Source organism: Esox lucius, chromosome 23 (assembly GCF_011004845.1).
Source record: "Esox lucius isolate fEsoLuc1 chromosome 23, fEsoLuc1.pri, whole genome shotgun sequence".
Classification (NCBI taxonomy): domain Eukaryota; kingdom Metazoa; phylum Chordata; class Actinopteri; order Esociformes; family Esocidae; genus Esox; species Esox lucius.
The window spans coordinates 10166582-10182271 of record NC_047591.1 but is presented as its reverse complement, the minus strand read 5'-3'; the positions used below and the strand labels follow the sequence as shown (position 1 = coordinate 10182271).

Genomic DNA, 15690 nt, shown 5'->3' with positions numbered 1-15690 from the left:
AATTAGGTCAATAGGCAACGGGTCAGTAACATGATGGGGTAGTAAAAGATCATTCCAGAGATGATGGTTCTCTCAGAAGTGAGGATGTGGTTGGATTCACCACTCTGTGAAAGACTACACAGGCAAATAGTGCAACAAAGAATAACTTTTCTCAATGTAAAATTGCAAAATGTTTGGGGACAAGGCCGAAAACATATACAGAATGGCCATGATCTTTGGGCCTTCAGACAGCACTGCATTGAAAACAGACACAATAATGTAGTGGACATCACTGCATGGGCTCAGGAACACTTCCATATACCACTGTCTGTGAACACAGTACGGCGCTGCATCCACAAATGCAAGTTAAAACTCTACCATGCAAAGATTAAACCATACCAAGATCCAGAAATACTGCCGCTTTCTCTGGGCTCGAGCTCATTTAAGATGGACTGAGGCGAAGTACAAAACTGCCCTGTGATCTGACAAGTCAATATTAGAAATAATTTTTGGAAATCATGGACTAAAGATGAGAGGGACTATCCGGTTGTTATCAGCACACAATTCAAAAGCCAGCATCCATGATGGTATGGGGGTGCATTAGTGCACTTGGCATGGGTGACTTGAATCTGTAAAGGCCCCATTAATACTGAACTATATATAGAGGCTTTGGAGCAACATCTGCTGCCATCCAGACAATGTCTATTTCTTATTTCAGCAAGACAATGCCAAACCACATTCTGCACGTATTACAACATCATAGTGAAAGTCCAGGTACTAAACTGGCCTGCCTGCAGTCCAGACCTATCACCCATTGAAAATGTTTGGGGCATTAAGAAACTAAAAATATGACAATGGAGACCCCGAACTGTTGAGCAGCTGAAATCCTTAATCAAGCAATAATGGGACAACATTTCACTCTCTAAACTAAAGCAATTGTGCTCCTCAGTTCCAAAATGCTTACAGAGTATTGTTAATAGAAGAGGTGAAGCAACCCAGTGGTAAACATGCCCAGGTCCCAAATTTTTTTGAAACATGTTACTGGCATCAAATTCAAAATGGCCATGTCTTTTTCCAAAAACAATACAATTTCTCTGTTTCAACAATTTATACTTTGTACTATTTTCAATTAAACATAGGGATAAATGATTTGCACATCATTGCATTCTGTATATATTAGAATTTTACACAGCATCCCAACTTTTTGGGAAACAGGTTGTACAAGAAATAAGTAAAAAAGCCTTTTCAAATAGCCCAAACTACTGATTATTTGTAGTAATTTAGTGGGAATAATCATGAAAATAATAATCATGAAAATCATGTTGTTCATCTATTTTAAAAACATAATTTTATATACTATATACTACCAGTATTCCTATTGAGATTTTAAATTAATATGAATGCCGCTGCTGTACAGCGTCATGTGTCATTTCTATTATTCCAAGCACCAAAACTCAGCAGATGTTTCCGACCACCGGGTTAAAGGGGCGTGTTATTCTTAGGGAAGGAAATACTAGTGGTAAAGTGCTGCACTCTATTTTGATTGAAAGTCATTGTTGTCTCCGGTAGGCAACTCAGACAATGAAAAGCAAATGTTGAAGCATCAGCAACAGTGCATTAGCCTTAAATGAACCCCAACCCTAAGGAATTTGGCTTTGGAGTTAGTCTTTAAAAGGTAGGCAAAGTGCATCTGTGCGTTTATTCTGTTATTTGCATTTTGGTTATTGTCTCCTTCCCGCTCTGAAACAGAGGAACAGTACTGTATGTACTAATATGCTTTTCATTTTGACCATTTGTTCATTTCACTAGCGTGACATTTAGTCTTCAGGTGTAAATGTAAACACACTTTCAAGTTTGAATTGGAGAGCAATGCACTTCCAGTACACTCATTTCCCACTCAGGCACCAATTCATAAAAATTTAAAATAAATTAACTTATCAAAAGTCTCCAGAGCCTACTGTCAATTGTCAATAAAGAAAGATTACTGAAATACAATCATGACAAATCTTGACGTATCTCATGTTTGCCAAAACTGAGACTGGATTCAAAGACAAAAATAGACACTTACAGACACTTATATACATTTTGTTTTCAACCACTTCTCTCTTATACACACATATCCCTGTCAGTCTCACACCACTCCTCAACAGCCACTCCATACGTGCCTTTTAGCCGTGACATGTTCCAGGACCTCCACAGATGTCACACACAGACAATAACAACAAAGTGATGTTGACACCCACACTCATCTCTCTGATGGTTTAGTCCATTGAAGAAGGTTTGATGGGAGGCTCTTTGACTTTGACCCTCGTGAAAAGGTCCCTAAAAGGGCACACTGAGGAAAAGGTTGAATCCATGGTGACGGTCATTGCGTTTGACATTTAGGATCTCTGGGGGGGGGGTGAAATAGATCACTAGCCTTTTATAATTTAGCACCCAGACACACACCCACAACAGTTCAGTCCAAGAGTTAGAACAGTTAAAGATGAACACAATGACTTTGTAGGACTGAGTCCCCACAACAGAAATAGTAGGCTTCGTAATCTTTTGGAAGAACCTCAGAGTGGAACAATGACCACAGTTGTTTAATCTTAAATACATGGGAATCAGGGAAATACATCCCGAGAGAGAGCGAGAGCCGGATCATTGAGACATTTGAAATATGGAGCTAATGAGTGAAATGGGGAAGGTGGTGTGATGGTTAGACAGTTCATTACACTGCTGTAACATAGGATTGGTGGTGTGCTTCCTGTACAAACAATATTCATATGAACCCCTTTTCAACAGCCCCTTAATTTACCATTTACCATTTAGGTAAAGTGAGCTCCAAAAGTATTTGGACTTTGACACACACTTGTTTGTCTCTCTATTCCAGCAGCTTGGATGATACAACGTCTTTGGTTACAGTCTGGAATGTTTGCTTTTATCTTAAAGGTACTTTCATCAATATTGGATGAGTCATTTAGAAATTACAGCTTTTTTGGTACATACATATAAATAAAAGAAAATGTATCTTAAAAATTGTCTTCAAACTCGTTTCTTATTAAACAAGTGAGTTTGTTTGCAATGTTAGTCATGCACTATCATGCACAATGTTAGTTCAAGCTGAAAAAGCTGAAAAGGCCTAGTCTTGATGATTGGCTTTACATCAGCATGTCTGTTGCCAATAAATCGGAAAACATATCGATCAGAGAAATTGACAAATAATTAGGCCTGTGAAAATAATGTTTGGTACATTATGAAAGAAAAATCAAGCTGAGCTCAGCATTGTCAAACAACCTGATAAACAAAGGAAAACCACTATCGTGGATCATCAAAGAATACTGTCGTGGTGAAGACATTGTCCAACCAGGAATAGGCTCCAGGCTGTAGGCAATTAAATGTCAAAGAGAACACCAGGGGAACACGTTTTATAATTCTAGTCAGTTTTTGCCAGAACGCGTAAGTGGAGCTGGCCCAGAAGAGCGAATCTCTCTTATGGAGGAGTGAGTGAGGAATTGACCGATTACCACTTGTAAAATAGGATAGAGGTTAGAGATGAGCCTCTCAGCAGTCAAAGCAAATTACGCATTTGGATTTCTTCAGGAATGACAAAAACGTCGCTGGATACAACCTTCGGTAACTACGTTGTAGTAAGCCTAAAATCAAACTATATACATTTATATTGCGACTATTTCTGGTGGATTTCCGAAGTATGCATCCATGCATGCTTTTTGGGGTAGTATAGGCTAGATCACAACCCCTTGGGAGTAAAAGAGGAGGGGTTTCCACGATTGACAAAGAAGTCAGTTATCGTCACCTATATTGATAATTATTGTATCACTGTCACAGGAATTAAAGAAAAACAAACGTTGTTGTGCCATGAAATGAAATTGCTTTGGCAGTGTAAAATAAATCTCCAGTCTTGCTAGAAATTGCTAAATTCTTCTGACTATTCCAAGTAGTAAGTTAGCCATTAATATACTAGTAAGCCTATTCCTGGGTAATAAGCTGTTAAAATGGCCAGTGGCAAAAGCCATACAGTTCATAGATGCTATTTGTGGTGGAAGTGAACTTAATACTAATGTTGAGACGCTACTGTATACCAACACTCAGCATACATGTAGCTTAGTGGCATAGTGGTTAAAGACACAGCCTGTCACTTAGGAGACCCAGGTCCAAATCCAGTGCGGGCAACAACATTAATGAAAAGTTTCCAAGGTCTTCATGCTCTGAGTTAAACCGCTGTTTTAGAGAGTATCCATATGATCCTTAAGCATCAGGGCATCAAATAGTATGTTGAATCTTGTCCCGCTCTTCTTTTCATTTTCCTTACATATCTCCTGCTGTTCCTCCCCTGTCACATTAATTTCCAACGACTCCTTGTAAGCCACAACATCGTGTGCCGCTCTCAACTCGGGATGTTTGATTAGCTAAAACAGGGCGCAGCCTGAACATATCGCCTCTGGGCAAAACAAGTTTTTTATACATCCATTTTACTACACATGTGCTGTATTTATTTGTAATAATGTTACAATATAATAGCCTGAGCTGATGAAAAATAAACATTTGATTATTTGTCTGATGGAGGCAGACAATGGCTTTATCAGTGTTTGCAATGTAAAACAATGAAGAGCTCAATTAATTGACTTTTGAAACAACATTCAGACATTAGTTATACCTGCGTTTTGGTTACTGGCACTGTGAAACCAGAGGTATCATGACAAAAGTGTATCTGTACACTACAAGAAATTGGTTGTCCTCAGCTAGTTCTCCTAACATCAAAACTTTCTCCAAAAAAAGGCTCCATTGCTCTTTTGATCATGACTGAACATTTCCTAATTCAACAATTTAAATTCAATCACTCAGGCTAGCTGTCGTTTTTTACGGAGTCACGGTGATACAGGGCGAGTAGATTTAAACGTTTTTCTTGCTCTTGTTTGTTGCATTGAGCAACCCACCTGTGAAACTTCAGTTCTGTCACAGGAAGTGCGGTTAACACGTCGTCACTGGAACAGGAAGCCCCATCATGTTGACGAGACTCACTATTATTCACAGCACTTAACGGTGGTTGGTGCTGAAGTGAGCAGTGCAGGTCCAGAATCACAGTTTGGCAGGCGCAGCATTTGAACCTTCAGGCGCAGGATGGGGTCAGTGCTTGTTAGTAATGGAATATGAGCACATTTATGTTGTATGAAGTATTTACAAGTATTCAGAGATTTTATAAACAGAACATTTTTGTGACACATACCCCCATACATAAAAATATTAAAGAAATACTGGGTAGAGTCTTTGATTGGTTGGTGTGGTTGTGTGGAACCAAGAGTTCCTTGTGGTTCTCCAGGGTTCTTCGAGTCACTGCCAATAATATAAGTATAGTGAGTATAGTGTGTGTAAGTGTGTAATTGTTGCTCAGTTGATCTTTATTGAGATCTTTATTGAGATATCTTTTTACTTATCAGTAAAAAATTGTCACACACACCATATTTTATAAATGTTTTGTCATTTTGTCCCATGCACATGATAGTCAAATGCTTGGTTATGAACTAGTTTCCAACAATGCAGAATAAAGAAATAATATAAATAGAAAAAGAAGAAATACCAGGCGTGGGGGATTTTTGGAAGGGATGGCCTGCTGTGTATTTCTGATCACAGTTTAGTATTACACATCTATTAATAGGGCGTTCCCAGTCTCCACTCTGACACTGGTTCCGACACACAGCTCTCTGACAGCCTCAAATATCACTCTGTCACTCCCCACCATCACGCATGTTACTAAGCTAACCACAAACCGCTCACTTGGGGCCAGAGGGAACATAACTAACAGCAAGCTACTAGCGTTTTGTGGTTGTGGAGGTAATATACTGGACCCTGTATACCTGGATATAGACTAGCTGCCATACTAGTGTTGGAGGTATTGGGTGTGTTGTGTGAGCAGAGGGAGATGCTAGAGGGAGGTGCTAGAGGGAGGTGCCTGAGGGAGTTGCTACTTGTTCCTTTCTTTCGGTAAATACATGGTGTTTTGCTTTAGGTACTGGGAGGACTGAGAATCACTGTTGTTTGATTGGGGCAAAGGAAGCTTCTGGTTTGTGTTGATTTTGCCCTGTACCATTTACCTGTCCATTCTGAGAGTGGTGACGAAAACGCTGACCGGCGATATTCATTCAATGGAGTTGCTGTAACTAATGGAAAAGCTTAATTTGAACTTGTCTCTCTCTGCCTCTTCCTTTCACTATCTCTTCCTTCCACTCTCTCAGTTTTTCTCTGTCTATCTTTCTCTCTCTTCCTTACTCAAGGGTGACAGGCAGCTCTTATCAGTACCAGAGGAGCGAGGCGTGAAGGGCCGAATTGTCACTACGAGCCAAAAAGCCGTCCGCTCTCCCTCTTTTCCTCAGGCTCTCCCCCCTCCCCTCGCCAACTCATCTCTCATCTGGAGGAAAATGCCAGTCAAGGAGTGGGGCCTGTTCCAGCAGTAGGAGTGACGTCTACATGCAGAAATAGAGATACCACATCCCCCAAAACAACACTGACTTCTAACAGAAATCATTCCGTGAGAATTGTCAGAGGGTTTTCCAGAGGTCGCGCGGACGCTGGTTTCTGTCTCAGGGGTCGGTGAGCGAGTTGTCCCTGCAGCCATGTCTCCATTCCTGCGAATCGGATTCTTGAGCTTTGAGATGGACCCGGGTTTGGCCTATCATGAAGAGGTGGTCAACCCATACTGCGCCGTCTACATGAAAGAAGCCATAGACACAGGTCGGTCTGAGTGTGGGTGTTCATGTCTTTGTCAGAGTTGAGAGCTGTCCTCTATGCTGGAGTAGACACAGCTCCCAGTGAATGTACTCATTCATTATAGAATATAGAGAACAGCTGGGTCGATCCATTTCAGTTCCAATTCAGAAAGTTAATTAAATTCCAATTAAATGTGTTTCTCCTCGAAAATATATATTTTATTTTTTTCTGAATTGACTTAAATATTATGGAATGGAGCCCAATTTAGGATCAATGGAAGCTACTACAACCGCCAAGGTATGAAACTACATGGCCGATGAACTCATTCATTCTACCATGCGGATGGAAATAATGAGTACCAAAAACAAAAGAAATTGTTTCTGGTGCCGCAGGTGGAACATTGACATGATGTTGATGACAAGGCAATTTGACATGTATAGCAGAGCTGAACTGTTACATTCTTATACCTCTTAGGTCTCCTTCCATGAGCGTAAATGGGATGGTGATTCATATTGGCATTACTGCTGATGGACAGTTTTGTTTCCTTGCTGACTGCAACCGTCTGTAAAGATGACAGTTGTATGGCTATAAACAGACAGAGACTTGGAGAACAGAGTTCGGAGCTTGTTTTGTAAATCCACCCTCCCTCTGAAACCACAGAGCCAGCAACATTATCAAAGACTGTGTGTGTGTGTGTGTCTGTGTTTGCAAGCGCATGCATGCATGCTTCAGTATGTATCTGTGTGGGATGTGTCTGCGTGTACATGTGTGTGCCTGTTTGAGCGTGTGTGTCAGTGTGGGATGTGTGTCTGTGAGTGTGTGTGTGTGTGTGTGTGTGGGACCTGCGTCGGTGTGGAGTGTGCAATGTGTGTTTCAGGGTGGGTTTGAACATATACGTGGGTGTTTTGGTTCAAATGAAGGCTTGTGAGCAGTAATTCAGTTTCAATTCATTTTGGTGAATTTCTGTACCGCTTTTTGCAATGACAGTATGACAATACAAAAGGCTGAAGAACGTTACATTCTAATTAAGTCCTAGTACAGTACAGTATTCATATTACAACATTGTGCAGTACAGTATAGAATTATGAAGTACAGTATATTAGGGCGTATTATAGTATGGTGTTTACCACAAAGATTCCCCTGTGGGTCTATCCAACCCACAGTCAACCGTCAACCAACTACATTCTATAATGTCAGAAGAGACAATCATAATTCACTTCTAGTTTGGACCAGTTTGGATGTTAACTAAAAAAATTTACTGAAGAGGACTGCTTTGGCTTTAGAGTATAGGGGAGTGGTTTCAATAGAGATTTGACTTCACAGACCTGTGGCCAGGGTGTAACAACCGAAATGTTAAAGCAACACTCAAGTCAAATGTCACTTAACCAACACACACAGAGAGCAAAACACAGGAATCAATTGTGGCGTGGGCTGACACAAGCCGACACATGACAATGGAGGAGTGGAAAAATTATAAGAATGAGTCGACCGTCTGGTAAAGAGTATTGTTTTCCATGTGAGGATACATTCAGTAGTAAGAGACACTCACTGACATCACTGCTGTCTGGTCAAGTTCAGTGATAGAGATCAAACCATTGAAGTACATATTAGAAACCAATTTAAGAGGAACTCTGAAAACATTGTAACACAGACAGTATTGGAAAACCTGTGAAATTTTCTGAAAATCCTGAAGTGAAACTTCCATTGCATTGTGTGACTCGGTCTTTACCAGGTCCTCTCAGGAAACACTCCTGACCAATGGGAGGATAGCTAAGGTTCAAATTCCACGCACGTCGTTCTCATTCGCCTTCACACGCCTTCCCCTCCCCTCCAGAGAAGGGCCAGGTGTACAAGCAAAAGAAGCCCACCATGTACCCCCCCTGGAGCAGCACGTTCGACGCCCACGTCCACCGAGGCCGTGTCATGCAGGTGGTGGTGAAGGATAAGACCGCTGAGCTGAAGTCCGAAGCCACGGTGCAGCTGGACAGCCTGGCCACACGCTGCAAGAAGGAGAACGGCAAGCTGGAGATCTGGGTGAGGGAACGTCAGGGATGGCTTCCATTGGATTATGGTTGAAGGGGTGGCAATGGGTACAGAGATACAATCGTCTCATTGCCTCCCTCCACTAATTCCCTCCCTTTCTTCCTCTCTCTCTTTCATCTCCTCCTCTTAGGTAGAGCTGAAGCCCCAGGGTCGTCTTCTAATGGAGGCCCGTTACTTCCTGGAGAAGAGTGGTGAGGGTTTTATATATATGAAGTGTTACCAAGTCTCCTCAGGATCTGTGCCCACAACAGGTGGTCTGTTGATTTGCCAGTTGCCTACTACATTACGGCCCCTTTTAATTACATTATCCCCCTGAATAGAAAACCAGTCAACCTTCTCACATGGGCGCACACGCACACACACAATGCGACACGTCTCTCTCTTGCTCTAGCTTTCCACTGAAACACTAGTGCATACAGAATATACTAAAGACTGTATGTTTGTGTGTGTGTGTGTGTGTGTGTGTGTGGTCGCATGCTCACGTGTCTCCTTCCCAGACGCCACAGGTTCAGGTGAGGGAGATGGATTCGGGGAGAGAGACCGCGACCCGGGACACTTTGCCCTTCATGCCCGTCGTGGAGCCATCAAACAGGCCAAGATACACGAGGTCAAATGTCACGAATTCAGCGCCACCTTCTTCCCCCAGCCCACGTTCTGCTCCGTCTGTAAGGAGTTTGTCTGGTGCGTTCACTCAGAAACACAAAACAACACACTCTCCCTGGACACTGGCTCACACTAACTGGATGTTTTCAACCCCCAGGGGCCTGAATAAGCAGGGTTATCAGTGTAGACGTGAGTATCCTCCTACATTCTGTAGCCTGTTCTATATGGAGACATGTAGGGTGTTTCAACAACAATGTTCTCTCAGCACAGAGAGTAGCCATTATTTTCCTTTCATCAGAAATGTAACCGGATAATAATGTAATAATTATTTCAAGAGAACACACCTTTCGTGTGTCTAATTACATCCTTCAGTATATTTATTAAATGTTCAATGCAGATTTATTAATAATGATGATACACAAAAAAAAAAAAGTACTCTATCCTATGAAGACCTAATCAAGCACTGCTAAGGCCAAACTCTCAATGAGTAAATCTATATTCATTCTGTCTCTGACACCCATTGTCAATGTAAACTATCTGCTATTTTTTAATCAAATGTAAAAGTGAAAATACAACAAGAATTTTATTGCATTGCAGATTGGGGGTTTTGCAGATAGAACTTCATGTTTAAAATATTTTCATTATAAATGGAGATTTTCACAAATCTGATCGGCTGTTTGTATCTCACATGCCAAGGACCACCTACAAAGAATCTTAATGTGAGAACAAATTTTCAACCAAAATGTCAGATAGAACCTTTTAGTCCCACGGTCTTGATATGCTGTTGCAACACTAATCCACACACCTTCATGTCTTTCAGAGTGCAATGCTGCCATCCATAAGAAATGTATTGACAAAATCATTGCCAAGTGCACAGGTTCAGCCATCAACAGCAAAGAGACCATGGTAGGCCTATCTTCCATGATGGTGGATAGCACAACGATTACACAACGATTGACCTTGAGAATTTTAGAGCATATTGCTTTTGTCATGGTGTTTAATCACTAGGGTTCCAACAGTTTTAAGAAACTGTGACTACTGGGTCTTACTGTGATTAACCACATTTGAAAGTGGAGGTTCCCTTCGATAGCCTGCAGAAAGCCTGACATGAGCTTCTGGTGACAGTGATTTTGATAAGAGAGACATTTATACACACTACTTTGCTGTCGATTATAGTTAACCACACATCTGCCAAGGCACATTCACTCGTTTTTTTTTTTTGTTGCATTCAGGCCTCCTTGCGGTTACTGTACTCACTGATATTACACTAAGAGATCTCCACGGTAGATAAATTACCTTTTTAATTCCAAAGCCTTACCTAAAAGTAAAAAAAGCAGTTGCTTCCTGGAAGCGCGTCCTGTTCTCGGTGGTGACAGATGGTTTCAGCACGGTGTCTTCAGGGGGCCGTGTGTTTGCTGTGCTTTTGCAGATCCACAAGGAGCGCTTTAAAATCGACATGCCGCACAGGTTTAAGGTGTACAACTACAAGAGCCCCACGTTCTGCGAACACTGTGGAACACTACTGTGGGGTCTGGCCAAGCAAGGACTCAAGTGTGAGGGTGAGAGGAGACCCTCAGAACATATCTTAACATGACACCCCCCCCCCCCCCCCACCACCACCACCACCACCTGTCCATGCATGCGCTGTCAATAACCACACCTGCCATCTCCATCCAGAATGTAGCATGAATGTCCATCATAAGTGCCAGAAGAAGGTGGCGAACCTGTGCGGTGTCAACCAGAAACTGATGGCTGAAGCCCTGGCCGTAATCGAGACTAAACAGCAGGTCAGGGGTTCAGGCTGAATAGGGGTCGTTGTTATGCATGCTCCTGTACTTGGCATTGTGTTTTGCATTGTATTGTGTTGTCTAATGATATGTGACATGACTGTTTTGGAGGTTTAATTGCTTACCAAACCAGGAAACCACGTGTGAGATCTAAGAGATAATCTGAGGCGTTTATATTTTTTGGGGGGGTAATCACATTTTCATAAACAAATTAATGAACGAGTACATTTTTATTAATTGTTTTGGTAAAGCCTTTATCTACCAGAAGACTGTTTTTATTAGCACAGTCACCATCATTAGCATAATAACATAAAACGGCTACACGGTGGCAGTCACGCATTGCACACAGACAGACTGACTATGCTGTTCAACATGCATCCCTGGTGTACCCATGTCTCTGTTTGTCTTTCCAGTACCCCCAATGTCTCTTTCCTTCTGCCACAGTCCCGGGGCTCAAGAGAGAGTGAGATCTATAGTCGAGAGGGCCCAGTGGGTGTGGACCAGTCAGGGGTCATGAGGGAACCATCAGGCCCAGCAGCAACTCTCCCTGCACCCACTACTGAACGAAGAGGTAAGGAGACGACACTCCTAAACCCGGTTGTTTATACTCTCAGATCAGTCAAACCCACATTTGCGTATCCACGCCAACGGTTGAGTTAACTCACAGACACTCCCCCCCAACCCGTTCCAGAGCAGCAGGGTATATCGTGGGACACTCCGGTGGAGAAGGGCAGGCCTGGGATAGACGCTGAGCCGCTTTACGCCGTCCCCAGGAAAGAACCGCACAAGTTCACCCTCGACAACTTCATCCTCCACAAAATGCTGGGAAAAGGCAGTTTTGGCAAGGTACCCACGTGAGCTGCCTGTTCAGAACTAGATAATTATATTGACGTTCTTCGAGTTTCACTTTTGCAGTCATTATATATAAAAAAACAAAACCCTTTGTATGTTTTTATCTTAAAATTTTCCAGAAACTTTGGGCGACCAAAATAATCACTTATTATTTTTATAGAGGTCGCCTGTTGCAAAACCCTGCCCTAGATTCACTGAGGTTTTCTATCTGGAAAGCGTGGGCTTTTGAAGCGTGGGCTTTTGCACTAGCAATTACCCACCAAACGCACAATCAGGTCACCATAAATTAGCATTGACCACAACATTGCCAGTGTTCTAGAAGAAACAGACCCATGTCTAGTGCTTTAAAGTGCTGGATGTGTTTGTGTTCCCAGGTGTTTCTGGCCGAACTGAAGAGCAGTGGAGAGTTCTTTGCGGTGAAGGCTCTGAAAAAAGATGTGGTTCTGATGGATGATGATGTGGAGTGCACAATGGTGGAGAGGAGAGTACTCTCTCTGGCCTGCGATCATCCCTTCCTCACACATCTACACTGCACGTTCCAGACCAGGGTAAAAAAACACACACACACAAATGTGGACACGCAGACACACGCGCACCACATGGTACTTGATATGGCTGTGTTTCACAGGAGAACCTGTTCTTTGTGATGGAGTATCTGAACGGCGGCGACCTCATGTTCCACATCCAGAACTGTCAAAAGTTTGATGTTCAGAGGTCTACGTAAGTCAACCAGAAGACATAGCACTATGGCTACCAGTTCCATACATACAACCATCCACCTATGCCTCTCCTTACATCCCCCTCATCCCTCTCTCCTTACATCCCCCTCATCCCTCTCTCCTTTCATCTCCCTCATCCCTCTCTCCTTTTATTCCTCTCATCCCAATCTCCTCTTCCCTTTTTCCACTCATCCCAATCGCCTCTTCCCTTTTTCCCCTCATCCCAATCTCCTCTTCCCTTTTTCCACTCACCCCAATCGCCTCTTCCCTTTTTCCACTCACCCCAATCGCCTCTTCCCTTTTTCCACTCACCCCAATCGCCTCTTCCCTTTTTCCACTCATCCCCATCTCTTTCTCCTCTTATCCCTCTCCCTCTATCCCCCTCTCCTCTCATTTGTAGGTTCTATGCTGCTGAGATCATCTGTGGGCTCCAGTTTCTCCACTCGAAAGGCATTGTGTACAGGGATCTGAAACTGGACAACGTGCTGCTGGACTCAGAAGGCCACATTAAGATAGCAGACTTCGGGATGTGTAAAGAGAACATGCTGGGAGACACGAGGACGTCCACCTTCTGTGGAACACCTGATTACATCGCCCCAGAGGTGACTACCTTGGCCTTATATATCTAATAGAAATGGTACCTTAGGAAACAAAGGTTCTAACCTTATCATCGATTGTTGCAATTTATCAAGTACATACCATCTCACACAAAATAGTCACAAAGCCCTACCAAGAAGGAGGTGATAACTGTGTGGTTGTTGTTGAAGAGGAGGAGATGATAACTGTTTGGCTGTTGTTGAGGGGGAGCAGGTGATAATTGTGTGGTTGTTTTTGAGGAGGAGAAGGTGATAATTGTGTGATTGATGTTGATGAGGAGGAGGTGATAACTGTTTGTAATTTAGGTGGTGATAACTGCGTGGTTGTTGTTGAGGAGTAGGAGGTGATAACTGTGTGGTTGATGTCGAGGAGAGGAGGTGATAACTGTGTGGTTGATGTCGAGAAGGAGGAGGTGATAGCTGTGTGGTTGATGTCGAGGAGGAAGAGGTGATAACTGTGTGGTTGATGTCGAGGAGGAAGAGGTGATAACTGTGTGGTTGTTGTCGAGGAGGAGGTGGTAACTGTGTGGTTGATGTCGAGGAGGAGGTTATAATTGTGTGGTTGTTGTCAAGGAGGAGGTGATAACTGTGTGGTTGATGTCAAGGAGGAGGAGGTGATGACTGTGGTTGTTGAGGAGGAGGTGATAACCGTGTGGTTGAGGTCAAGAATGAGGAGGTGATAGCTGTGTGGTTGATGTTGAGGAGGTGATAACTGTGTGGTTGATGTCGAGGAGGAGGAGGTGATGACTGTGGTTGTTGTTGTTGAGGAGGAGGTGATAACTGTGTGGTTGAGGTCAAGAATGAGGAGGTGATAGCTGTGTGGTTGATGTTGAGGAGGTGATAACTGTGTGGTTGATGTCGAGGAGGAGGAGGTGATGACTGTGGTTGTTGTTGTTGAGGAGGAGGTGATAAGTGTGTGGTTGTTGATGCAGATCCTGCTGGGCCAGAAGTACAGCAGCTCAGTGGATTGGTGGTCGTTTGGGGTCCTGCTGTACGAGATGCTGATTGGCCAGTCTCCATTCCATGGCCATGATGAGGAGGAGCTGTTCCAGTCCATCAGGACTGACGACCCCTGTTACCCCCGTTGGTTGGCCAAAGACGCACAAGATATCCTCATCAAGGTGTGTGTGTGTGTGCTTGTGTGTGTCATGCATGTGGGTGTACATGCAACCTTGGCACTAATGTGTGTGCGCATGCACGCGCTGGTTTTGTAGCTGTTTGTGCGGGAGCCAGAGAGGAGACTGGGAATGAAGGGTAACATCCGTCAACACGCCTTCTTCAACGACACAGACTGGACCGCCCTGGAGAACCGAGAGGTGGAGCCGCCCTTTAGGCCAACTGTGGTATGTACATTAGTAGATTGTGTCCGCACGCGTGTCCATGATGGTGATCTTGTGGTTTAACCTCTCCCATCTCCCCTGTTATTGCAGAAGTCCCCGGGTGACGTCAGCAACTTTGACAAGGAGTTTATCAATGAGAAACCAAGGCTGTCCTGTGCAGACCGTACCCTTATCAACAGTGTGGATCAAACTATGTTCAACAACTTCTCATTTGTTCATCCAGCCATGAACCGCATAAAAGGGCCATGACCTGAGATAATCAGTCCACAACCTACTAGCAACCTAAAAACAACTACAACAATCTCATAATCCAAAAATAACAGACCTGTTTTTATACCTGGATTGAACATGTTTCATTTGTCCTGATCTTTTCCACATTTGTATTATGCCTGGATTGTAAGACAGGTGAAACAACAGGCCAATATCAGGACAAGATCAGAATGAAGTATGCATATTGGAGGCAGGTGTTAACGGGGCATTAATTACCACAACACATCACAGAGAAATTTGTCAGGGGCCCTAACTCACATATCCACAACTAGTCAATAGCCTTTCACATAAGCTCTTTTATACAACTAAGTTGTAAAGACTGTGTCAAGAAGTCACTACCTGTTTCCTCAAGATTCTGTGAAATAATTCTGTGACAATGTTGTATTGTATACCTAACATGTATTATTCAATAGTGTCTGTTTTATCTAATTTAACATCAACTGAGAAATTATTTTACTTCTGTGTATAGTGTATCAGAAAATGTATTAAAGTGCCAACATTAGGCAAAAGAAGCATAGTATGTAAAGAAAATGTTATCCCCCCCGCATGAAACAAGACAGGGGATAGTGGATCAGTCTCTGTGTGTACATATTTGCATCTAGGTCTCAGACACCACTAGTCCAATTTGGACACATTTGGGGTGAATTTTGCGTCTGGCCAAACCGATCTGGCGTTCAACTCTGATTGGACAGATGGTGGTGCTATAAAAAGTAATTATCACCTCGTCTGATCTAAAGTCATGGATTTCTAAAGTAAAAATTGTTTCAAGAACCCATAAAATCCACCGTGATTG

The 15690-nt window shown here is 42.9% G+C and overlaps 1 protein-coding gene across 4 annotated transcripts; it reads left to right on the top strand.

The window, feature by feature from the left end:
• The first annotated feature begins 1525 nt into the window (after positions 1-1525).
• prkcq (protein kinase C, theta) lies at positions 1526-15409 on the top strand. 4 transcript variants are annotated; one of them, XM_010901313.4, is made up of 17 exons: positions 1526-1654; positions 6216-6711; positions 8522-8721; positions 8861-8921; positions 9228-9411; positions 9491-9522; positions 10154-10239; positions 10763-10892; positions 11011-11120; positions 11565-11691; positions 11812-11966; positions 12347-12520; positions 12601-12692; positions 13092-13293; positions 14220-14408; positions 14502-14630; positions 14718-15409. In XM_010901313.4, exons 2-17 carry the CDS (start codon positions 6594-6596, stop codon positions 14874-14876), a joined length of 2148 nt encoding a protein of 715 aa, XP_010899615.1. In that variant the 5' UTR covers positions 1526-1654; positions 6216-6593; the 3' UTR covers positions 14877-15409. The 4 variants fall into 4 exon arrangements, with proteins under 4 accessions (XP_010899615.1, XP_010899614.1, XP_010899616.1 ...); XM_010901312.5 differs by lacking the exon at positions 1526-1654 and adding an exon at positions 4810-5108; XM_010901314.4 differs by lacking the exon at positions 1526-1654 and adding an exon at positions 5475-5814.
• The last annotated feature ends 281 nt before the right edge of the window (positions 15410-15690 follow it).